At 44.0% G+C, this 26574-nt stretch overlaps 1 protein-coding gene across 1 annotated transcript in view; it reads left to right on the top strand.

Moving 5' to 3' along the window:
• ACSF2 (acyl-CoA synthetase family member 2) overlaps nucleotides 1-26574 on the top strand; it is a 168672-nt gene that overhangs the window by 98532 nt on the left and 43566 nt on the right. Inside the window, exons 7-9 of the mRNA XM_073588044.1 lie at nucleotides 18798-18896; nucleotides 18981-19129; nucleotides 22229-22317. Of these exons, the coding sequence (XP_073444145.1) occupies nucleotides 18798-18896; nucleotides 18981-19129; nucleotides 22229-22317 (337 nt within the window). The remainder of the gene's footprint in view (nucleotides 1-18797; nucleotides 18897-18980; nucleotides 19130-22228; nucleotides 22318-26574) is intronic.

Consider the following 26574-nt stretch of genomic DNA (forward strand, 5'->3'; position numbering starts at 1 on the left):
TATTGCAAACACCTGTTAGGTGCCACAGGTAAGTTACAGGTGCTGTTAATTACACAAATTAGAGAAGCATCACATGATTTTTCGAACAGTGCCAATACTTTTGTCCACCCTCTTTTTTATGTTTGGTGTGGAATTATATCCAATTTGGCTTTAGGACAATTCTTTTTGTGTTTTTTCATTTAAGACAAATTAAATGAAGATAATAATACCAAAGAATTTGTGTTTGCAATCATTTTAAGGAAGAAACTGAGTATTATCTGACAAAATTGCAGGGGTGGCAATACTTTTGGCCACAACTGTATGTGCAACTGTTCTTCACATCAATTCACATTGGTTGGGTGGGGCTGTAATGGGGGTACATGTACTCACTGCATCAATAATATGTGTTCCCATATGAATGGCTCTGAAAAGGTAGTGTGTTTTGATGGATCCCTTACATGGATCAGTAGCATGGGTGAGATGTGAGAACTTGGTGATCATGTACTGTAGGCTCATATGAGTTAGGCTTGCGATGTAAGTACTGACTGCAGATCTCCTGACCCAAACTTGACAGCCTCATATATGCCCATTAGATTGGGAAAACCGTGTCCAGTCCATGAATCACAAAGTGTGACACACGGATGTGTGAATGCAGTCTAATAAAGACCATGGTATTGGACAGAGAAGTATGTGTACTACTGACAGTGAACCCACTGTAATACAGTTCTGATTCCCTTATTGCTGACCATATTGAGCAGCACATTCTTGCCCTGTTTCCATTGATCAGAATGATATTTGGATCAGATGTTTCCTCTGATCTGCACTCGTTGTGAAGTTTTCTTTATACAAGACTTAGATATCGCCAGCTTCAAACACTTCTTATCTACAGCAAACACTGTGGCTTTTTCAGGTTATATATTAATCCTCATCAGGACTTTTATACTTTGAAACATGTGGTTGAATTGAGTTTTTGGATCAGACCATACTTGACCTTATAACATGTATCATTGATTATGTTTAGGCAGTCCTGTTGGATATAATAATTGCATGCAGATACTTATGGTTCATTACTTAAATTATGTAGGAACGGTGTTAAGATTGAAAAAAAAAAATGGTTTTCTTAAACTTTTACATATACCATTGACTTTATTGAAGAGGAATATGTCTTAGTTGGTGAAAGGACCAGATCCCCTTTATTTAAGATTGCCGTCCTTCATTCATATTCGATACGTCTGTCAAAGGCCACAGGCTCCAAAAGGGCTAGCACGGACAGACTACGCAGAATCCACTCCGTCTGGCAGATTCCAGAGGAACTCCGGCCTTCAACTTTGAACCCTCGTTATGGCATCTGGACTTGCTATCTGAATTGCTTTCACGGAAGGGCTGTTGGCCGTAGGTGCACCTCAGAGGCGAGAGGGGTTGACATGCTGGGTCAGTACTGGGAAGTTACGTCAGGAGGCAAACGGGTAGATAAAAGGATACACAAAGACCAGGCCTAGCTGAAACTAACTAATCACTGGCAGCTAGAGTCAGTCTGCTGGGATTTATATAGAAGGGAACCCTGCTTATGCCTCCCACCAGAGAGCTAATTACCTACCAGCTCATTGCATGAAAAAACAACTGTATGGAAAGTGATCTAAAAGTTGAACACCCAAATGCTGCCAGCATCGTTAATGTAACACACTGTTAATGTAACGCCACCTAAATTCTATAATAGGAAAAGCTTCTTACAGATTCATCTTGAGATTTTGTTTTCATTAAATGGGTTTCCATGCATATTTTTTTTTTTTACTCTTTGTTTGCTGTTAGTAAAAAAAAAAAAATAAAAACAGCTGTACTCGTCCTCTACAGCTTCAGCAATGGCACTCTACTGCTGCTCCTGAAACCTGTAGACTAGCAACAGTGGTGGCATCACAACAGCCGCTCACATCACTGCTGCAGTCAGTGGCAAGGGCCTTTAATGGTGCTGATGTGGTCGTCACGACACCACCGAGTCCAGCGATTGACTGCAGAGGTCTCCTGTGCTGTGGTCAGAAGCAGAGCTGAGAAGCGGTGCTGGAGCCGTGCAGGGTGAGCACAGATGGCTTTCTTACTTATAGAGACCGTGTGGAACATCTGCAACTGTGGAAATCAAGTAGCAAAAAGTTCAGCTATGTCGTTTTTTGCAACTTGCTTGACGCAGTGCAATTATGCTTGGATTTGCAATGTGACTCCTTTCACTTGTATTGTGCTGTGATGTAGCAGCGACACCGAGCAAAGGTTGGCTGTATGGAAGAGATGGTGTAGCCCAAGCCTTAACTTAAAGTCTGACCCGATTACAAGTCTTACATAAAGCCATTATGCTTAATGTAATTTTTTTTTCTAACCACGCAATAGTATATGTAGTATGTAAACTAGGAGGCAGGTCAGTGAGGGATCAATAACCTGTCAGAAGCCATACACATGAATACCTAATCAGATCACCACATGAACACCTCTCACAGCCCGCCGAGGAGCACGAGCATATCATTTAACTGAAAATAAAGATTACACAACCACAAGACAGATTTCATCACCCAGGTATCATTATAATCAGCATAACGGCACCAACCTGATACTGTCTGTAGGTTACTGTGCACAGTCCTGCTGACAGGATCCCTTTAAAGCTGTATTGACAAGTATATTGCATATTACATAGAGCAACCCTAGACAGATGGCTGCTTCTATGGGTTAGAACTGTCTGTACATGTCAGATTTCTAACTCTATAAACTACAGGACAAACATAATCTAATAGTCAGCGAAATGGCAAACCCATTGTCTTTATTAATGTATACTAACCATATATTTGAATGTGCGAAAAACACTGAAAGAAATGACATGCTGCAGATTTGAAAAAAATGCTTTGATGGTTCAAATCCGCAAGGAAAAAATAAGCGTCGTATACATGAGAATTTAGAATTCTCATTCACTTTGCTGATACTGTAGAGTGCAGTATTTTTAACCGTTAAAAAACACATGAGAAAAATGCAGCTTGTGAATAAGCTCTAACGTGGACAGCAGGATCTAGTGAGCAACAGGCTGGTCTGGTTCATTCGATATTTGACAATGCCATCATCAGTAGAGGATTTACAGTTGCTTCTCGCAAAATTAGAATATCATCCAAAAATTAATTTATTTCAGTTCTTCAATACAAAAAGTGAATCTCATATATCATATAGAGTTATTACAAACAGAGGGATCTATTTCAAGTGTTTATTTCTGTTAATATTGATGATTATGGCTTACAGCCAATGAAAACCCAAAAGTCATTATGTCAGTGAATTAGAATAAGTAACTAAAACACCTGCAAAGGCTTCCCAAGCTTATGAAAAGGTCCATTAGTCTGTTTCAGTAGCTCCACAATCATGGGGAAGACTGCTGATTTGACAGATGTCCAGACGGCAGTCACTGACACACTCCACAAGGAGCGTAAGCCACAAAAGGTCATTGCTAAAGAAGCTGGCTGTTCAGAGTGATGTAGCCAAGCATATTAATGGAAAGTTTAGTGGAAGGAAAAAGTGTGGTAGAAAAAGGTGCACAAGCACCTGTAGTTACGCAAATGGAGACTCTTGCTAAAGAAATAAGTTCCTGAAATTGCTGTACTGCTTAGTAACAAGTAAAACTATGAACATGTCTGTTCCATCTATTCACCTCAGGACTATATTCATAGTATCTCGCTGGATGTACACATGCAATTGTAACACTGCCAAAAATAGAAGTTGCAAAAGTGTTCTAGCAAAAAAAAGGCAGCGAAAAATAAAAAATAATCAATAATTTTTAATTAAATATGTACCAAATAAAGTGCTGCAGAAAATGCGTGCCTTAGTAATTGGATCAAAAACCGCCTATTACTATACCCATAATCAAATGCACGAACGGTCAAAGGTAGGAAAAAATTGGTTGTGTAAAATGCAAAATGTCCATGTCCATAAAATGTCAAAGAGTGAGAACACATTGTGACGAGGTCAGCTTACACTGAGTTGACTTTTTCTTTAGAGTGGACCCTCTGGGTCGTGGCACCCACCCACCTAGGGCGAGCTGACCTTGTGAGGAACCACCCCCTATACAGGGAGTGTCAGGGGCAAGACCAAGGGGGTGAGCCACCATGACTGCTGGCACCAGACGGCCGGCTCAAGTAGACACTAGGTACGAGTGCAGGAAACAGGACAAGACAAGACGTAAGTTCAAGGTATCTTCATTAAGGCAAATTCAGGATAACATTCAGTGCAAAAACGTGATAAGCAAAACACAGCAAGGTGCGTGCGAGGGCACGCCAAGGTCCATAGCATGGTACGTGCCAGGCGGCACGCCTGGGTACAGGCAAGGGCTCAATGGCATTGGACTCCGGACAACTGGCAACGATCGACAGGAACAGGGCATCCGGCTGCGGACATCAGCTCCGGACATCAGGCCGCAGTCATCAGGCTTACGATCTCTGGCAGCGATCGGCAGGTTCCGGGCATCCGACAGGCAAACCAGGGTTCAGGCAAGGAGGCACGACAGAACTCCAGACATGGTGCGTGTTAGGGAACACGCCGAGGTCCAAGGCAAGATTCTAGGCATGGTGCGTTCTAGGGGCACATCAGGGTCCAGAGCAAGGTGCAAGGCAAGGTGCGTGTGTAGGGGACACGCCAGGGTTCAAAGCAAGGTGCAAGGCAAGGTGTGTGTGTAGGGGACACGCCAGGGTTCAAAGTTCAACATACAAGACAGGGTGCGTGTGTAGAGACACGCCAAGGCACAAGGTACAAGGCAGAGTCCTGCGCGTGCCGAGGGACATGCCAGGGTCAGGTTCAAGGCAGAGTCCTGCGCGTGCAGAGGAGCACACCAGAGTCAGGGTACAAGGCAGAGTCCTGCACGTGCAGAGGGCACGCCAGGGTCAAGGTTCAAGGCAGAGTCCTGTGCATGCAGAGAGGCACGCCAGGGTCAGGGTACAGACTAGGACCTGTACGTGCTAGAGGGCACGACAGGCTAGACCTGCGTGTACTTTTACAGAAGCACGGGGAGGTATGCCACGGGGCAGGTGAGGGACTGCACATGCTAAGAGAAGCATGGAGAGCACAGTGCAGAGACCGCGTGAGTGCAAGGAAGCACAGAGAGCATGGCTGGGGCACTGGCTAGCTGGACGGGCTGCAGCACAAACGGGCGGGTAAATCTCCAGCGAACCCAACTGGGGCATAGCAGGTGACACAGCTGTCACTGACCGACGAGCACGGCTGATGCACAAGCAGGAGGCTAGGAAGGCCAGGCGCAGGCAAAGGGCACACGGCAAGGCAAAGCAAGAAACAAGGCAAAGCTAGGCAGGGTGCGGAACGTAGGCAGAAACACAGAGCCAGGTCAGAGCAAGAACAGAGCTAGCAGCGGAGCGTAGGCTGAAGCCCAGAGCCAGGTCAAGGGAGAACCTTGAGACTAGCATGGAAATGTGCAAGAGAGCACCAGAGAACAGAGTCTAGCAGCGGAGCATTGGCCGAAGCCCAGAGCCGGGTCAAGGCGGAGCCTTGAGACTAGACACGGAACATAGGACGAACAACAACGCAAGGAAGAGCTTAGGCAAGACATAGCGAAACAGGCTCAGGCAGAGAACAGCGGAAGAACTACAAGGCAAGGACAAACATGGCACGAGAGACAACACAAGACATGGCACGAGACTAGAGACAGAGTTCAAGCGCAGAGCGTGTGCAGAGACGCACTACAGGGCAGAGTGCAGGGGCACAGAATACAGGGAGCGGCCAAGCAGCCATGCAGGGAAGCAACATGATACTCAGGCCCCGACCATAGGAAGGGGCAGTCTGATATAGCACCATAGCACCTGCAGTTCCTGGTCAGGATCAGGGAAGGACTTCCAGTTCAGATCCTCCAGGATCATAGAGAGCGTTGCTAAATCAGACTGGGCAGAACCATAGAGAAGGTCACATGATCAGGGCTCCAGGAATACATAGAGGATTGCAGAATCAGACAGTGCTGGAACATAGGAAAGGTCACAAGATCAGGGGGTCTAGGAATACATAGAGGATTGCAGAATCAGACAGCGATGGAACATAGGAAAGGTCACATGATCTGGGGCTCCAGGAATACAGAGGATTGCAGAATCAGAGCAGAAACGGATGGTTACCTAGCAACGGCGTGCAGCCATGAGGTAAAGCGCGCGTGCACACTGCTCCAGGCATCTTGCAGCATGAGACATAACGGGCATGAGAATTCAGTACACGTGCACACCGCTCCAGGAGTCATGCGGCACACCAGACATGGCGGGCGTGATAGTTCGGTGCACGTGCACACCGCTCCAGGAGTCATGCGGCATAACGGACATGGCGGGCATGACACACATCTGATAAAGCCAGTATTTAATGGTTGCTAAACATGCATGCCAAAATATAGTGGTTTAGAACCCAGCCTATTGATGAACTAAGGGCAAGATGACAGCACTTTATTTATCTAAGCACCTTTCAAATTATAATTTTATAAAATATTATGCTTTACTTGAACTTTAAGTACTTCTTTTTTACTTGAGTATTAATTTATCATTGGTAAATTTGGTGATGGTTATTCAGTTATTGATTTACTAAACCTAACTCATGGGTATGGGTAATAATAACTTGTACTAAATTGTGTTATAATTAGCAGTATTTAATTGGTTACAAGGGGGGGTTCAAGACCCCCTTAGTAACCATTGATGAGATTCGCAGGTCCCGATGGTTACCATGGTACCCTGTGGTCATGTGATGACCCCAGGGAACGGTGGCCTGTGAGATTCAGCTATAAACTGGGTCTCACAGGCACAGTCCGTGAAACACTGACAGTCTCATGCACTGCAGCACACAAGTACTGCAGTATATGAGACCAGTGATCAAACTGGAAACTATACATGTCCCACAGTAGAACCGAGTAAGAAAGTGAAAAAGTTACATAAAATATGTAAAAAAGTGAAAGAAATAAAAACACACAAAAAGGTGCACACAAGTGACTAAAAGCCGTTTTGCCACACAAAACGTAGTGCTTGTGAATAAAGGAAAAAAGTACACATAATTGGTATTGGCAATGACAGAGGTCAAACGTTTTCTGTAAGTCTTCACAAGGTTGCCACACACTGTTGTTGGTATGTTGGCCCATTCCTCCATGCAGATCTCCTCTAGAGCAGTGATGTTTTTGGCTTTTCGCTTGGCAACACGGACTTTCAACTCCCTCCAAAGGTTTTCTATAGGGTTGAGATCTGGAGACTGGCTAGGCCACTCCAGGACCTTGAAATGCTTCTTACGAAGCCACTCCTTCGTTGCCCTGGCGGTGTGCTTTGGATCATTGTCATGTTGAAAGACCCAGCCACGTTTCATCTTCAATGCCCTTGCTGATGGAAGGAGGTTTGCACTCAAAATCTCACGATACATGGCCCCATTCATTCTTTCATGTACCCGGATCAGTCGTCCTGGCCCCTTTGCAGAGAAACAGCCCCAAAGCATGATGTTTCCACCACCATGCTTTACAGTAGGTATGGTGTTTGATGGATGCAACTCAGTATTCTTTTTCCTCCAAACACGACAAGTTGTGTTTCTACCAAATAGTTCCAGTTTGGTTTCATCAGACCATAGGACATTCTCCCAAAACTCCTCTGGATCATCCAAATGCTCTCTAGCAAACTTCAGATGGGCCCGGACATGTACAGGCTTAAGCAGTGGGACACGTCTGGCACTGCAGGATCTGAGTCCATGGTGGCCTAGTGTGTTACTTATGGTAGGCCTTGTTACATTGGTCCCAGCTCTCTGAAGTTCATTCACTAGGTCCCCCCGCGTGGTTCTGGGATTTTTGCTCACCGTTCTTGTGATCATTCTGACCTCACGGGGTGGGATTTTGCGTGGAGCACCAGATCGAGGGAGATTATCAGTGGTCTTGTATGTCTTCCATTTTCTAATTATTGCTCCCATAGTTGATTTCTTCACTCCAAGCTGGTTGGCTATTGCAGATTCAGTCTTCCCAGCCTGGTGCAGGGCTACAATTTTGTTTCTGGTGTCCTTTGACAGCTCTTTGGTCTTCACCATAGTGGAGTTTGGAGTCAGACTGTTTGAGGGTGTGCACAGGTGTCTTTTTATACTGATAACAAGTTTAAACAGGTGCCATTACTACAGGTAATGAGTGGAGGAAAGAGGAGACTCTTAAAGAAGAAGTTACAGGTCTGTGAGAGCCAGAAATCTTGATTGCTTGTTTCTGACCAAATACTTATTTTCCACCATAATATGCAAATAAAATGAAAAAAAAACAGACAATGTGATTTTCTGGATTTTTTTTTCTCAGTTTGTCTCCCATAGTTGAGGTCTACCTATGATGTAAATTACAGACGCCTCTCATCTTTTTAAGTGGTGGAACTTGCACTATTGCTGACTGACTAAATACTTTTTTGCCCCACTGTATATGATATCGTCGTTCTCAGGAGAATTTGCACAACAAATTTTACGGTCCATTTTCTCTTGTTACCCTTGTGAAAATAAAAAAATTGGGGCTAAAGTAAAATTTTTGTTAAAAAAAAAAAAAAGTAAAATGGTCATTTTTTTTCCTTTCACATTGCCTTAGAATCGTAGAGTTGGAAGGGACCTCCTGGGCCATCTGGTCCAACCCCCTGCTCAAAGCAGGATTCGCTAAATCATCCCAGTCAGATGTCTGTCCAGCCTCTGTTTGAAGACTTCCATTGAAGGAGAACTCACCACTTCTCGTGGCAGCCTGTTCCACTCATTGATCACTCTAACTGTCAAAAAGTTTTTTCTAATATCTAATCTGTGTCTCCTCCCATTCAGTTTCATCCCATTGCTTCTAGTCTTTCCTTGTGCAAATGAGAATAAGGTTGATCCTTCTACAATGTGACAGCCCTTTAGATATTTGTAGACAGCTATTAAGTCTCCTCTCAGTCTTCTCTTTTGCAAACTAAACATTCCCAAATCCTGCAACCTTTCCTCATAAGACAGGGTTTGCAGACCGGTCACCATTCTGGTCGCTCTTTTCTGAACTTGCTCCAGTTTGTTGATGTCTTTTTTAAAATGTGGTGCCCAAAACTGGACACAATATTCCAGATGAGGTCTGACCAAAGAGGAGTAGAGGGAAATAATGACTTCACGTGATCTAGACTGTATGCTTCTGTTAATACATCCTAGAATTGCATTTGCCTTTTTTGCTGCTGCATCACACTGTTGACTCATATTCAGTCTGTGATCTATTAGTATACCCAAGTCTTTTTCACATGTGCTGTCACTTAGCCCTATTCCTCCCATTCTATATATGCTTTTTTCATTTTTATTGCCCAGATGTAGTACTTTGCATTTTTCCCTGTTAAAAACCATTCTGTTTGTTGCTGCCCACTTCTCCAGTTTATTTATATCTTTTTGAATCCTCTCTCTCTCTTCTCTAGTATTAGCTATCCCTCCTAGCTTTGTGTCATCAGCAAATTTAATCAGTTTACCCTCAATTCCTTCATCTAAATCGTTGATAAAGATGTTGAACAATACAGGGCCCAGGACAGAGCCCTGTGGTACCCCACTTGAGACATTCTTCCAACTGGATGTGCAGCCATTTACGACCACTCTTTGGGTCCGATCACTAAGCCAGTTATGAATCCACCTAACAGTTGCCTTGTCCATTCCATACTTAGTCATTTTTTCAATAAGCATTGTATGAGAGACTTTGTCAAATGCTTTGCTGAAGTCAAGATATACTATATCTACAGCATTTCCTTGATCCACCCAATCAGTGATACCGTCATAGAAGGAAATTAAGTTAGTCTGACATGACTTATTAGTTACAAACCCATGCTGACTCTGTTTAATCACTTCATTCTTATCCAGGTATTGACATACATGTTGTTTAATAATTTGTTCAAAGATCTTTCCTGGTATAGAAGTCAGACTCACCGGCCTATAGTTGCCTGGGTCCACCTTCTTCCCCTTTTTGAAGATAGGAACAACATTTGCTCTTCTCCAGTCTTCTGGCACTTCTCCTGTTCTCCAAGAATTTTCAAAGATTATGGAGAGGGGTTCAAAAATTTCTTCTGCTATCTCCTTCAGTACTCTGGGGTGTAATTCATCTGGACCTGGAGACTTGAATTCATTTAGGTTAGCTAAGTGTTTCCTCACAATCTTTCTGTTTATAGATATCCTGGATTCTTCTATTCCCTTAATAGGACAGTGAATAACAGTTGATGTTACATTTCCTTTCTGAGAGAAAACAGATGCAAAATAGGAATTTAAAAGTTCAGCCTTCTCAACATCCTGTCTTACCATTTCATCATTTTCATCCTGTAAAAATCCTATAGCATCTTTGACTTTTCTTTTACTTTTGACATATCCCCAAAATCCTTTATTATTGCTTTTGACATCTCTTGCAAGCCTCAATTCATTTTCAGCTTTAGATAATCTGATTTGTGCCCTGCAGGTTCTGCAGACAGCATTATATTCTTCTTATATTCTTAGATCCTGTGAAGCACCTCAAGGGCTAATAACTCCTTGAATGTGGTTTTGAGCACTTTGAGGGGTGCAGTTTTTAGAATAGTGTCACTTTTGGATATTTTATTTTATATAGGACTCTCAAACTCACTTCAAATGGGAGGTGGTCTCTAAAAAAAAAAAGTTTTCTCATTTTTCCAACAAAATTTACAAATCGCTGGTCAACTTTTAACCCTTATAGCTTGATTACAAAAAAAATATGCTTGAAAAATTATGGAGATCTAAAGAAGACATGTGGGAAATGTTATTTATTTTGTGTGACACATTTGTTTTAAGGACATAAGAATAAAAAGTTTGAAAATTGCTTAATTTTCAAAATTTTTGCCAAATTTCCAGTATTATCACAAATAAACACTAGTCATATTGAAGAAATGTTACCACTATTATGAAGTACAATATGTCACAAAAAACAATCTCCGAATCAGTGGGATCCGTTGAAACGTTCCAGAGTTATTACCCCATAAAGTAACACTGATCAGAATTGTAAAATTTTGCCTGGTCATTAAAGTCACAATTGTCTGTCACTAAGGGGTTAAAGGTTCATGTGCACAAGCCCTCACCATGTCCCACCCCAAAAAAAGATATGAACAGATTGTAGGTTTAGATGCATTGTTACAGTATTTTGTAGTATCTACATATATTTACATATTACTGTAAACCTACAATAATACCTATAGTGAGTTGTTCCTCTCCTTTTCCTCATAAATATCACTACTAGAAGTGGGTGTTTCTTGTCCCCCCCAACCCTATTATAGTTATTCACCATGGAACCCCTAGCTTTGCACCCTAAGGCCTGTTTCACACTTCCGTTTTTGACCATCAGTCAAAATCCGCCGTTTTTTAAAAAAAACGGATCCGCCATTTTTTTCCCCATTGATTTGCATTACCGGCGGATCTTTACAGATGGCCATCCGTTGGATCCGTTTTTTTGCGGATCCGTCAATTTTTTTGCGTCCACCGAGATGCCTGGACGGACGATGTAACGTTTTTTGTGCTGAAGGATCCGCATTTTTATACAGCGCATGCCCGGAGGAATGATGTCAGGTGGAAATTTAACCCTGAAATCATTTCTGGCAGCCAGAATAAAATATCTCTCTCTCCCTCTCTCTCTCCTTCCCGGGCAAGCGGTTCCTTTAAAAGTCTTCATTCGGCGGATCTGTCAAAAAAATGGATCCGGTGGCATCCGTTCACATCAGTTAGGAACGGATCTGCTTTCCGCCTTTTTGGCGGATTTTATCTGACACAAAAAACTGAAGTGTGAAACAGGCCTTAGGCTGGGATCACACATGCGAGAAACTCAGACGAGTCTTGCAGTTAGGCTGGTTTCACATTAGCTTTTTTTGCGCAGCGCATTGTGTGCGTCCATGCGTCATGCACACCTATGTTTAACATGGGGCGCACATGGTCTAGCGTTTGCACGCGTTTGTATGCGTTTTCGTTCACATGCGTTTTTTAAGGTGTGCGCCTAGGCGCGCCAGACGCAACCTGCTGCATTTTTGGGTCCGTCCAACGGTGTAAAAAAACCGCTTGCGCACGGAATGCGACAAAACGTATTACAGTCTGTGGGAACGCAGGCGTATGCATGGACATGCACACGTCTGCGTTACAAAACGCATGCGTTTTAAGAGTTAGCATGGCTAGAAACTGGTTAAAACGCATGCGCCTAAAAAAACACAAACGCGTGCAAAACACATGATGCGTTTTTTGCATTAATTTCTATTGCGCACGAAGCGCTGCGCTAATCAACGCTAATGTGAAAGTAGCCTTAATACCCGGCACTGCCGCCGGCACTCAGCACTCAGTCCCGAGTGCTGGCGGCAGTGCCGGGTATCAACATGCGAGACTTGTCCGAGTTTCTCGCATGTGTGATCCCGGCCTAACCTAACCCATATATCCAAGGTTCAAGGTCACATCAACAAAATCAGAATGAGAAAAAAAATGAACTTTTTTTTAATTTACTAAATGGCTGCAATGAAACAAAGAGTGAAAAATTTAAAGGAGTCTGAATACTTTCTGTACCCACTGTAAATACACAATTGTGATTTTATATGCGTTTTTCAGGTTCCCTATTGAAATCAATGGGAAAGAAATACCCCGAAACACACTGTTCCATAGCATCGCCTACATGCACAGTGAGAATGAATGTTTGTAAATTCACATTCACTTTACTTGAACTGTTAGGCTGTGTTCACACACAGCGTTTTTTTTTGTGTCTTTCAACGCGGTTTTGTGTATAAAACCGCTAAAAATAAGCTTCCCATTAATTTCTGTGCATTTTTCACTTTTTGTGCATATTGATGCGTTTTTTACTGCGAAAAAAAGCATCGCGGTAAAAAACGCAGCATGCTCATTAATTTGGCGGATTTTTCCGCGTTTCTGGCTTGTTCAATGCGTTTTGAAAACGCTGCGGAAAAAAACGCATCAAAACCGCGTAGACAAAAAAGGTGCGGTTTCTGGGAAGGGAGTCAGGTTTTTGAGCAGAAATTTTCTGCAACGTGTGCACTTAGACACAACAAGAAAACAGATTTGCAAAAATAGTCTCAGTTAGTGGGTGGTGTTAACGTTGTCTTACCGACTTGTTCATATTTGTGCATGTCACATGTGTTTTTAACGTGTGCACTTAGCCTTAAACAAATTGGATTTTCTGCACAAGAAAAAAAACCAGTGGTGAAAATGCAGCTTTTACATTACATGGGGACTTGGCCTTATGATCTAGTTCTCATGGGCCCACCCAACTTCCCTATTATGTCCTCTTTCCTTCTGTGTATGTTTTTCTTCATTATTTATCAAATCTGTTAATTTTCTGCATTGGAAAGTATCAAGTGCATTTCTAAAAAAAATAACTTGCTGCACTTTCTGTGCAGCGTCCGGGCACCTTCATAATGCCAGTAACCTGCAGATTTACACTATATCTGCCCTTTCATAGCATTATCCGACCTGACCGGTTTCCCTTAAGTGATCAGTGCCATGTACAATGCAAGATAATCGAGAATGAGTGTAATTAATAATGCTCATTTCATGATTATCGTGACGTGTAAACAGATGAGCGAGCAAACCACTCGTTCATTGGGTAAAATGATCTTTTACGCATCATAAGAGATCAATGTTTTTGGCAGTGCATTTTCCTGTGTAACTTCAAGTCGCACTGCTGAGAATATTGGCAGCTTATGTGCACAAAGCAATCTAGTACAGGTGTGCAGAATTTGTCATATTTGCCACACTTAAATATTTCAGATCACCAAACAAATTTAAATATTAGACAAAGATAACATAACTAAACACAAAATTAAGTTTTTAAATGAAGGTCTTATTAAGTATTATTAAGGGAAAAAGAAATCCAAACCTACAGAGCCCTGTGTGAAAAAATTATTGCCCCTAAACCTAATAACTGATTGGGCCACGCTTAATAGCAATACCTGCAAACAAGCATTTGTGTAAACTGGCAATGAGTCTTTTACAATGCTCTGGAGGAATTTTAGCCCATTCATGTTTGCAAAATTGTTGTAATTCAGCCACATTGGAGGGTTTCCGAGCATGAACCGCATTTTTTGGGTCTTGACACAGCATTTCAATTGGATTGAGGTCAGGACTTTGGAGTAGTCAAATTCTTAATTTTATTTTCATTAAGCCATTCAGAGGTGGACTTGTTGGTGTGTTTTGGATCATTGTCCTGCTGCATAACCCAAGTGCGCTTGAGGTCACAAACAAATGGCCTAAAATTCTACATTCTATGAACCTTTTCTGAAATGCTGTTACTTCTACACCACATGTATTAGGACATGCATCTTCCAAAAAGTTAAACTTTTGTCTTGTCAGTCCCCAGAGTATTCTCCCCAAAAGTCTTGGGGATCATCAATATGTTTTCTGGCAAAACTGAGATGAGTCTTATGTTCTTATTGCTCAGCAGTGGTTTTCATCTTGAAACTCTGTCATACAGGCCATTTTTGCACAGTCTCTTTTTATGGTGGAATCATGAACACTGACCTTAACTGAGGCAAGTAAGGCCTGTAGCTTTTTGGATGTTGTTGCAGGGTCTTTTGTGATCTCTTGTATGAGTCGTAGCGGCGCTCTTGGGGTAATTTTGGCCAGCCTCTCCTGGGAAGTTTCACAACTGTTCCATGTTTTCACCATTTGTGGATAATGGCTCTCACTGTGGTTTGCTGGAATACCAAAGCTTTAGAACCTTTTCCAGACTGATAGATCTCAATTACTTTGTTTCTCATTTGTTCCAGAATTTCTTTGGATTGTGGCATGTTTAGCTTTTGATGAACTTTTGGTCTGCTTCACTTTGTCAAGCAGGTCCTATTTAAAGAGAACCTGACAGCAGGTTTTTTGCTTGGTGAACTACCGGCATTGTCATGTTGGCAGTGTTTTCAACTGATTAAAATTATACCTGAGGTGAAGAAATCTGTCTTGTGGTTTTTGTCTAATCAGCGTTTGAAGATTTCAGTTAATGGTATGCCCGTGCTTCAGGGCGGGACTGTAGGCAAAGTCTTTTCTTGATGCTCTAGGCCAGAGAAACCAAGAAGAGACCTGCCCACAGGCCTGTCCCGAACACAAACAGTCTGTGTCTGTGTCTCTCTCTCTGTCTCTATGGTGAGGAACATGTTTGTGCTTCGGGGCGGCCTGTGGGCAAGTCTTTCCTTGGTTTCTCTGGCTTAGAGCAGGAAGATAAAAGTTTGCCTACAGTCCCATCCCAGAGCATGAACATATCATTAACTGAAAACTTCTAACGCTGATTACACAAGAACTACAAGATGGATTTGTTCACCCCATGTATCATTTTAATCAGTTTAACACTGCAAATCTGACAATACCTGTAGTCTACTTAGCAAAATCCTGCTGACAGGTTCGCTTTAAGTGATTTCTTGATTGATAACAGGTGTGGCAGTAATCAGGCCTTCGTGTGGCGTGGGAATTTGAACTCTGCTTCCCAAAGATGTGATAAACCAAGGTTAATTCATGTTTTATGGGGGGGGCACAATCCCTTTTTTATACAGGGCCCCGTAGGTTTAGATTTCTTTTTCCCTTAATAATAAAAACCTTCATTTAAAAACTGCATTGTGTGTTCACTTGTGTTACCTTTGTCTCATATTAAATTTGTTTGGTGATCTGAAACATTTGTATGACGAACATGCAGAAGAATAGGAAATCAGGAAGCTGGCAAACACTTTTTCACACAACTGTATATCACAGAGCTAGTAGAGATCGCTCAGTGGCATTGCACATCATTTGCTTTGGTCTGCCTGTCTAAACCGGTATTTAAACGTTTAACGATCGATGGTCATATTATACTGCCGGTCAGACAGGCAGCAGCTCGGCAATTGATAAGTGACTATGTATGTGACTTTTACTTTTAAATCATTACTCAGATCCCTTGCAGCTTCTCGAGGTTAAGAAAGATCGTATTTTTACTAAAAATGGTGTATGGTTAAAATTGTTTTTAATGATTTACTTTCTGGTCACTGGTTTATCCAGAGAAGGATCAGAAAAAGTCATTAAAAAGTCTGTTTGAACCCCTGATTTGCAGACTTGTGGTATTCGCTGACGTTTTTTGCTCCCAATTAATCAAATCACGCATGCTGTTCCTGATTTCTCTTTATTTTTGTTTTTCTGGTGTACAAAAAAAAAATCACTCCAGGGGGGACCGGAGAACATTTGTGACAAAATTTGCAACTAAAAGAGGGGTAAAAAGAAGATGATTATGATGCAAACGAAAAACTCAGCAAAACACGAGCATGTGCAATAATGAATCTGGCCCATAGTCTCTGTAATACTGTCAGTGCTAGCTACACACTTCTACAACCAATGTCCTCCTGGAAACTGAAATCTCCTCCTCTCCACACAATGACATCGCTCTCAATTTCACCGGCAGCTGACACTGAGCTTATTGGTAAAATCAGAAACTTGAATAGAAAATGATACTCTGCACTTTGGGAGTGCAGCTAGGCTCTATTCCAAGTCCAGAATTTGAAAGGACTGGACAGAAAAAATACTTGGTCTGAGACCAAAGTCAAACAATGAACGGTTTCCTTATCAGAGGTATAAAAAAACCATTGTCATCTTAGGAGGCAGCCCGTATACTTTATCATGCCCAATACGTGCTAGTAGGTCCCCTGAAGAGTCAATAAGTGACGAAACGCGTCGGGCTGCACAGGGACATTGTAGGGCCTTTATTGTGAGGGTTAAGGTACTGTCACACTTAGCGATGTACCAGCGATCCATCGCTGGTACATCGCTAAGTGGTCGCTAGTGAGCTGCCACACAGGCAGATCTCACCAGATCTCCTCTGACTGAGGACATCTTCCTTACGCATGGGTTGAGATCTTTCCTTTTCTCATAATGTTTGTGGATTCTGTATTTTGATGTCTCCTCTATACATATCAATAGGCATATTCCTTGATAACCTAAACAGGGTAGAGGTTTTTTTATACCTCTGATAAGGAAACCGTTCATTGTTTGACTTTGGTCTCTATTTACATTGTCTCAGACCAAGTATTTTTTCTGTCCAGTCCTTTCACATTCTGGACTTGGAATAGTCACATGTATATACTCTGTGTGATCAGTTTTTGAGATATATACAGACACTCTCTCTTCTAGTCTGTGGCATTTGATTTAGTGTGTTTTATCTTCTCTACATCTTTTGGTAGCTTTTATTATTTTCATTAAAGGTTATGTTTTATGATTCTTCTCAGTTGCTGATTTGCTACTTTATATTGTGAGAATTTGTGGGTCTTAATCCCACTTAGTGCTGTGTTTCTTCTTTTAGAAGTGCAGCTAGGCTCTACCATAGGACTTGATGAAATGAGGTGTGCAGGTCGCTGCTTATCTGGCTACACAAGTAACCTGTCCTCTTCAGAGGAAGACATCCTCATTTGCTTGTTCTACACTTTGTCACGCCTGTGACTCGCACAGTTATAGTGGACTTCTTCCTAAACACTGCGTTCGCCGCATTGCTCCTCCCAGTGTCAGATCATCTCGCTAAGCTGCCTCTTGCAGCATTCACAGCAGTGCTGCATCCTCCTGTTGCTGGAGAGTCTCCACCTGACTATAGAGAGGCACAGCCAGACTCTGCAGGAATTTAACCCCCCCCCCCCTGTGTCCTGCAGAGCTTTACTGTACTATGCCAATGGAGCAACAACCATAAACTTTCAGAATGAAGATGCAGGACAACTTTCTAAGGCTACTTTTACACTTGCGTTGCACAGACCTGCATTGGTCTGCGCACGGCCGCTGCTAAGCTCCGCATCCTGCTGCGCCTCCGCCTGTTAGCTTCGTCTATGGGCGCATGACACTGCATGCGACCTGCGTACCCTATCTTTAGTATTGGGTACGCAGGCCGTGCGCAGGTATGCATTTTCCGGCGCATGCATCCTTTTGACAGTGCGCCGACCTGCGCCAAACACACCGTGTTGCATTTTGGTGCGTACGGCGCACCGTCAAAAGGACGCATGCGCCGGAAAACGCATACCTGCACACGGCCTGCGTACCCAGTGCTAAAGATAGCGTACGCAGGTCGCATGCAGCGTCATGCGCCTATAGGCGGAGCTAACAGGAGGATGCATGGCAGGGGACCGAGCTTAGCGGTGGCCGTGCGCAGACCGATGCAGGTCTGTGCAACGCAAGTGTGAAAGTAGCCTAACACCAGCCTTATTAATGTGTTCTATTTAGAAGTTGAAGGATCATTTTCTCCATATAATCACCATTATATGTGTCTAGTTAATTCTGTATACTTGCCTTTATCTCATATACTGTATAAATAGAATTTTGTCTTTTTTAGTGTTCAACTTCTCTGCACAACATCTTAAAGGGAATTTTTCATCCTATCTGTTGGCAGCATAATATGGAGACAGAGACCCCGATTCCAGCTATGTGTCACTTACTGGGCTGCTTACTGTCATTTTGATAAAATCATTTTATTATTTACTACAAATCTAGTAGTTATTTGAATGTTGAGCTTTACAGCGCCACTCTTACCACTGATTGGCAGCTTTCTGCCCTTGCACAGTATACACAGAAAGCTGCCAGTCAGTGGTGGGGGCGGGATTATACAGAGGTCATGAATGTGGAGGACTGAATAGCAGCTGGTTTATTAGTCCTCCAGTAATATTCTCATGCTGATAAAACTGATTTTATCAAAACTACACTAAGCAACCCAGTAAGTGACACATCGCTGGAAAAAGGGTCTCTGTTTCTACATTTTACTGCTCTTAGTTGGCAAAAACCGGGTGACAGATTCCTGTTAAACATGCCCAACTTGATCTTTTTGAGGGACCTTATTGCTTACTTAGTTGCCTTGGTTATCTTTTTTTTTTTTTTTTTAGGGAACAACTGGATATCCCAAAGGGGCGACGCTGAGCCATCACAATATTGTAAACAATGCAAGATTGGTAGGGATGAGGATGGGCTTCACCTGGAGGAAGGTGAGAGTAGATACGTACAGTTGTTACATACTTATGTTTAGACTCTTCTACAGACTTACTGGTGTTTTTTCTTTTCCATCCCAGGGAGACCGGGTGGCACTTCCTGTGCCTATGTTCCACTGCATGGGCTCCGTGTTAGGCAGTCTTGTGATGGCCGTGTATGGACTGACTATTGTTTTTCCATCTCCAAGCTTTGATGCTCGAGCTTTATTGAAAGCCATATCACAGGAGAAGTATAAATCTTTAATATAATTTATTTTCTAATATACTTTAACAGTCCCAACTATTCCCACACTACACCATCTATCTGCTTTTATTGGTTGTTTTTTTTATTTTTTATATATATATACTACTACCTTTTTGCTGACGCTTTGAGAATCCCATTGCATGCTGGGATACTCAAATGAGTACTCATCAGGGGCCAAAGATTGCCGCAGCCTCTACGCCCACCCTGGAACAAAGCGTCATCAGTCATATCCTTTAAAGAGGCTGGGCTAGACCCTGCTCTACTGAGCATTTGTTGGTTGTCAATTCCGATGTATGCGCAGTATATTCTTGTGTGCAATATACACACTGACAGTGCGCTCTATCGCCATCTCTGATCAGAATAGATGAGGTGGCAGGAGAGCACACTGTCAGTATTCGTTGTAAAAAGAATACCCGGTGTGCAGAGACCAGCGCTGCCCCCGCAAGTGACGACACAGCAGTTTCAACATTAAGTCCTAATATCCAGGTGATTTTGAGACTTTTTTTTTTTTTCAGATAGCTTGGAAATGTGGTTTTGAGTAATTACCATATCTTTACTATACCTTAATGCGATTGAAACTTGGTTTACTTGTACTGAGCACATGTACTGGGGTATTTAGGGAGCACATATGATTGCCCCTTGGTGTTTCTTGGGAATTGTGGCACTTAATAATTTGGTTTTGCATTTCTGTTTTTTTCATCACCTATCGGGCACAGGTTTTGTAGTTTGTCCCTGTGCAGTGACATACAATACAATACAGTGCCATATGAGGGCTGCCTCCCCTTCTGTCTGTGTTAACTTGTCACTGGTCAAATGATCTCAGAAAGTTTGAACAAAGATTGCCAGCCCCCTGTGGTTACATCATTGGTGACGTCTCAAAATCAACGATTAGTGTTAAGGCCCTGTCACACATAGCGATATCGCTGTAACGTCACTGGTTTTGTGACGTTATAGCGATATTGCTAGCGATATCGCTATGTCTGATACTTGCCTCCGACCGGCTCCCCCGCTGATTATCGCTGATCGCGCGAGACCGTCGTCAGCTTCCTGCTGGGCTTCCTGTGGCGCCGACGAGCGACGCGTGGACGCGGGCGGGAGGACGTCAGGATCGCCTCGTCTGACCGGTAAGTAGCGACCCCCGACCGCTGCTATGTCGCTGGTGAGATCTGCCTGTGTGGCAGCTCACTAGCGACCACTTAGCGATGCACCAGCGATCCATATCGTTGTCGGGATCGCTGGTGCATCGCTAAGTGTGACAGTACCTTTAGACGGGTAGGGGGCTGGCTTACTAGAGCAAGTGGTAGGGTAGAGAAACAAGAGGTGCAAGAGAAAGAGGAGAATGCCTAGATTTTGCCGTCTTCATTGGCCGCTAAAAGGATTCAGACCCAATTCAGAAAATAAAGAGCAATATGAGTGGTAGAACTTATGTCTATGAGTGAATGAAATGGGACTCTACGGACGATGCAGAGTCATGATCTAATGTGTAAACAGCTGGATACTCTAACACAGGGGTCCCCAACCTGTAGCTTGAGAGCCACATGTGGCTCGCGGGTCCGTGATGTGTGGCTCGTGGCTGTCTACCAGCTTGGTGCTTGTGGCTCTCAAGGTCAGAAAGGTTGGACACCTCTGCCCTAACAGAATAGAGTAAGCTCTCTGCTCCCTCTGGTGGTGACTGCAGGCAGCCAGAATATTATGTTTTACATTAACCCCTTCTCGACCCAGCCTGTTTTCTCCTTTCTGACCCGGCCAATTTTTACAATTCTGACCACTGTCCCTTTATGAGGTAATAACTCTGGAACGCTTCAAGGATCCCGGTGATTCTGACATTTTCTCGAGACAAAATATAGTACTTTATGATAGCAGTAAAATTTCTTCAATACGGATGCTTACATGCGCAAAATACGCGACCACACCTTGATTACGGATGACATACGGAGCACTGTTTAGGGGCCATTCATCCGTATTACGCATGTAAAATACTGACCGTATTTTGCGTCGGTTAGTGTGACCCCGGCCTTATAGTGCGGGTCGTTACAGACGCGGTGGTACCACATGTGTACTTTTTTTTATATTTACATAAATGTATTTATTGGTAAAAAAATTTTTTTCTTTTTTGGGGATTTTTTAAAAAATATATTTTTACCGTTTTTTTTTTTTACTTTATTACATTGTCCCAGTATGGGACATTACTATATAATGTCAGATCGCTGATCTGACACTTAACCACTGCTAAGTATCAGATCAGTGATCAGACAGGCGGGGAAGAAGGCTTCTCAGGTCCTGCTCTGAGAAGCCACCTCCCTGCAGGACCCGGAAGGGCCCCGCTGCTATCTTGGTGCCGGGGGTCTCCATGGAGACCGTCAGAATAACGCAATTGCATCGCTTTATTCTGATGGAAATGAGCAGGGAGCCCCATCCCTGCGCGATTCTTCTCTGTGCTGCTGTCACTACTGACAGCATCATCAGAGGGGTTAAATGCCCATGATTGGTGCAAGCACCGATCGTGGGCATTGCTGCGGGGTGTCAGCTGTCACCTACAGCTGACACCCACACCTGATCACCGCGGCGCTCAGCGTGAGGCCGCGGTGATTGTGCCGCCGTACTAGTACTGCTGCGGGCAGAAATGCAGTTCCCGCGAAGCAGTACTGGTACGGCGAGGGTCGTGAAGGGGTTAAAGACTACCTGTCACTTGATTCATGGTGCTCAAACCTCGGACAGGATGGATCAGAGCCTGGCTGCATGATTGCTACCAGGTATGATGTCCTTTGAACTGCTCCAGCATTTCGTAAAAAACATAGTTTGAGAAGCCAGCCAGGGAATATAGGGAGAGATACCATTCCGCCACCGGCATATTAGTAGGCGGGAGTGACTTAAAACATTACTGCCTTTTTGTGTTTAATTTAATTCCTAATAGTCTTATTACTTATCTGTCTGAATACAAATTAACTATAGTCATACGATGTAGCACATATAATATGTTTCTGTGGAACCGTCTATGCATAAATGTCAGTAAGTATGTAATGTTAATATGAAGGCTGCCTGTGTGTTCTGAATTTCCATGAGTGGTTCTCCTAATCTCTTACAGATGCACATTTATGTACGGGACTCCTACAATGTATATAGACCTTTTGGGACAGCCAGACTATGCTTCTCATGCTACTACTCTAACCTCAGGTATGTGGCTCAAATATGATAAACAGGTTATGGATTTCATTTTGTTACTAGAGAGTAAATTTCTTTACCATTCACATAAAATTCCAGGACAAAAGTTTCCAGAAGTTTTGCCGATTATTTATCTCTCAGATATTTGTGGGGTCCGTGTCTGTGGACCAGTGCCTGGTATTTCCTATATGCTTTCTTTGGGAAAAAAATAAATGCAAACTCCTCTTCGTGGCATGCCCTCATTCTAAGCTTTAAGCTCTCAACTCCATCCAAAACACACAATCTCCATATAGTTTCATTAACCATTACATTCTCAGCTGTTGTTAATTTTAACCAGACATTTTTCAAGGAAGCACATTTCCAGATTTCCATAAATCCCTTCCACTTTGCTGAAACTGTAAGACTCTACATTTTTGTGCAGCAAAAATATGCAGCATCAAAAACTCATTGTAGTAACCTACCTTTAATGTGCCCATACAACTCAGAGAGCGATCAGCGAGGTGCTTGGGGACGGCAATTTTGGACACTTACCGTACTTACTTGCCTGAAAGCTGAACTCGGCAACCCGGCACCTTATCACTGTAAGTAAGTGTCCAAAATTGTCGTCCCCCATTGATGTGGGTTAAAGTGCAATGAGCGTTGTTTAACTACTTCCTCACCACCATCTGTCAGCTAGTGTGTGCCATTGTAATCTCTGCCTTGTGTGTGATTTTTGACCTTTATTCATCTGAAGTTTCTAGGGGCCAATGAGCTTAACTCACACAATGTTTGTGTAAATTTAGCATCACCGCTGTTTATCTGTAACTGTGTGCCACATCAGTTAAAGGCTATATTTCAATTATAACCTTGGTTGTTGCGTTTTTTGGCCTTTATTCAACTGTTACTTCTTTAGGATAAGCGCAGTGAAGTGTGTTTTATTCTTAAGTTTGCTACATTCTCAAAACTGCTAGGTTGGGGATTTGAAGAAGAAGCAGAGTGGAAGAGGTTAAATACCGCAGGTTTGAGGAGAGATACATGGAAGACATTGGGAATTCTCAGCGAGGTGGGCAATTTCTACTTGTAGGCCACTTCATTGACACGCCTTAAGATTTCAAAGGGGCCAATGTAACGTGAACCCAACTTATAGGAGGCAATCTTTAACCTGATATACCAAGAGGATAACCAGACTTTCTCCCCGGGGAGATACGGAGGGGGATCTAAACGTTTTTTGTCGGAATAGCGTTTCATTCTGCGACTAACTCTCTCTAGAGCCTCTTTGGTGTCCCTCCAAATCTGAGAGAAGTCCACAGACTCTGAGTCCGCCGCCGGTACACCCGAAGTGGGGGAAACGGGAAGGGGAATGCCGGGATGTTGTCCAAAAACCACAAAAAAGGGAGACTTGGCAGAAGCTTCACTGGGATGATTATTGTACGTGAATTCAGCCCACGGTAGGAGAGAAACCCAGTCATCCTGGTGAGCGTTGGAAAAATGCCGGAGGTAGGTAGGACCTTGTTTACCCATTCAACTTGCCCGTTCGACTGGGGATGATAAGCTGAAGAAAAATCGAGGGTTATCTTCATCAATCCGCAGAGAGCTCGCCAAAATCGGGAGGTAAATTGAACTCCTCGATCTGAGACAATATGCTGAGGGAAGCCATGGAGTCGGAAGACATGGAGCAAGAAAATCTTTGCCAACTCAGGAGCAGAAGGCAGACTAGGCAATGGAACGAAGTGGGCCATTTTGGAAAATCGATCAACGACCACCAAGATGACAGTACATCTGGAGAAGGGTGGCAGATCGGTGACGAAGTCCATAGCGATGTGGGTCCACGGAGTCGTAGGTACGGGCAACGGAAGTAAGAGCCCGGAGGGAATATGTCTGGGGACTTTGTTCCTGGCACACGAGTGACAAGAAGCGATGAAGTCCAACACGTCCTGGTGAAGCGAAGGCCACGAATAAGTGGCGGGAGACAAGAGAGAGAGTTTTCTTGACTCCTGCATGTCCAGAAAATTTAGACGAATGACCCCAACGCAGGACCTTCGGCCTGTCTCCTGTCAGGAACACCGCACTACACTTGCTCACTGAGCCAGTGCGCGTGTCCTGAGTACAGAAACAGTGCTAAAAGATACCTGTGGAGCAGGGCAACAGAGGTGACAATGCGTGCTTCAAACTATCGGTGTCAGGATCCTGTCAGCACCGGAAAGTAAAGATGCACAGGACCTGAGGACACTGAAGTTAGCAAGCTGGCACAGGACCTATGGTCATGTGACTGCAAGGGGGAGGGGCTTAGCGTCCTGCTTACTGAGATGACAGGACACCATATAACAACTCAGAGTCAGGTAAAACGGAGGTCACACACGGTACGGGCAAATGAGGCACAGGAGAGACTAACAGACGGGTGGTCAGACAAAGCCAAAGGTCATACACAAGAGGGCGACGTGGTACCAAGGGGACGAGCAGAGAGAAGTCGGGTCACAAGCAGAGAGTCATACACGAGAAGAGGTATCGCAGTACAAGAGGGACAGGCAGAACTCGTAACAGGGACAGAACCGGATCAAAACCAAACAAGCAAGCAAGATATCAGGCACAAGGCACACGTACGCACAAGGTCAACTAACTCAGCCGAGGGCAGGAGTATAACTGACACCGGACCTAGGTCCAGTGAGCATTAAATACCCGCCTTCTGCCAGAGAGAGGCGGAACAATTAACCCCCAGTCTGATCAGGACGGGCCAAAGTGAAACCCCGTCCTGGATCATGACATCTCCACTTTGGACAAAGGTTTTACCCAGAGGTGGAGAGAGCACGCTTAGCAGAGACACAGTAAGGATTTTGGCCGGATTGATGATATGTGCAGGACCATCCTCGTTGTCCACCTGCAAAAATGAACAAGACAGGGCGTCAGCTTTGATGTTCTTATTCCCTGGCCGAAAGTGGAGTTCAAAATCAAAGCGCCCGAAAAACAAAGACCATCTGACTTGCCGTGGGTTGAGCCTTTGGGCAGACTGAACATAGGCCAAATTCTTATGATTGGATGGACGGCTCCTTCGGGAAGATGGCGCCACTCCTCGAGGGGAAGCTTTATGGCCAGTAGTTCTCTGTCTCCGATGGAGTAATTTCGATCAGGAGCGGAGAAAGTTTTAGAAAAGAATCCGCAAGTGACCAGAGGAGGATTTCTGCAGAAGGACTGCATCTGCGCCCACTGAGAATGCATCAACCTCAAGGACGAATGGCCTATCGGCATCTGGACGGTGGAGCACTGGAGACTTGGCGAATTCTTGCTTCAGAGCCTCGAAGGCGGCTTCAGCGTCAGAGGACCACGAGTTGGGGTTGGCCCCTTTGCGGATGAAAGCCGAAATAGGCTTGGTCAGCGAAGAAAAATGGGGAATAAACTGCCTGTAATAATTGGCGAAGCCCAAAAAATGCTGGATTGCCTTTAAACCAAGAGGACGTGGCCAATTGCGGACGGCAGAGACTTTTTCTGGGTCCATTTCCAAGCCTGAACTCGGAACGATGTATCCAAGGAATGGCAACAAAGTTCTCTCAAAGAGGTATTTCTCGAACTTGACAAAAAGGTGATTCTCCCTGAGGCGCTGGAGGACTTGGCGGACGTCTCGACGGTGGGTAGACAAGTCGGGGGAGAAGATCAAGATGTCGTCTAAGTAGACCACAACACAGACATAGAGGAGATCTCGGAAGATGTCATTGACGAGTTCCTGGAAAACTGCCGGAGCGTTGCAGAGGCCAAATGGCATGACTAAATACTCGTAATGGCCGTCCCATGTGTTGAATGCAGTCTTCCACTCATCCCCGGACCGTATGCGAACAAGGTTGTAGGCTCCTCGCAGGTCTAGCTTGGTTAACACTCGTGCTCCCCTCAGGCGATTAAAGAGCTCAGAAATGAGCGGAAGCGGGTATTTGCTCTTCACCGTGATGCGGTTCAGGCCACGATAATCAATGCACGGACGAAGGGACCCATCCTTCTTCTTCACAAAAAAGAAGCCCGCTCCCGCCGAGGAGGAGGATGATTTCCGAATGAAACCCCTGGCCAAGTTGTCTTGAATGTACTCGGACATAGCTTGCGTCTCAGATAGAGAGAGAGAGGCTAAATCCTCCCGCGGGGAGGAGTGGTACCAGGAATGAGCTCGATGGGGCAGTCATAGGGTCGATGTGGCGGAAGGACCTCCGCTTCTCTCTTGCCGAAGACATCCGAGAAGGCACTATATGCAGGCGGCAGACCGGAGGGGACAGGGAGAGAACGGGGAACACCTACAGGACGCATCGGCAGCAG

Source organism: Dendrobates tinctorius, unplaced genomic scaffold (genome assembly GCF_039654945.1).
Source record: "Dendrobates tinctorius isolate UK_male_01 unplaced genomic scaffold, ASM3965494v1 ptg000103l, whole genome shotgun sequence".
Lineage (NCBI taxonomy): Eukaryota > Metazoa > Chordata > Amphibia > Anura > Dendrobatidae > Dendrobates > Dendrobates tinctorius.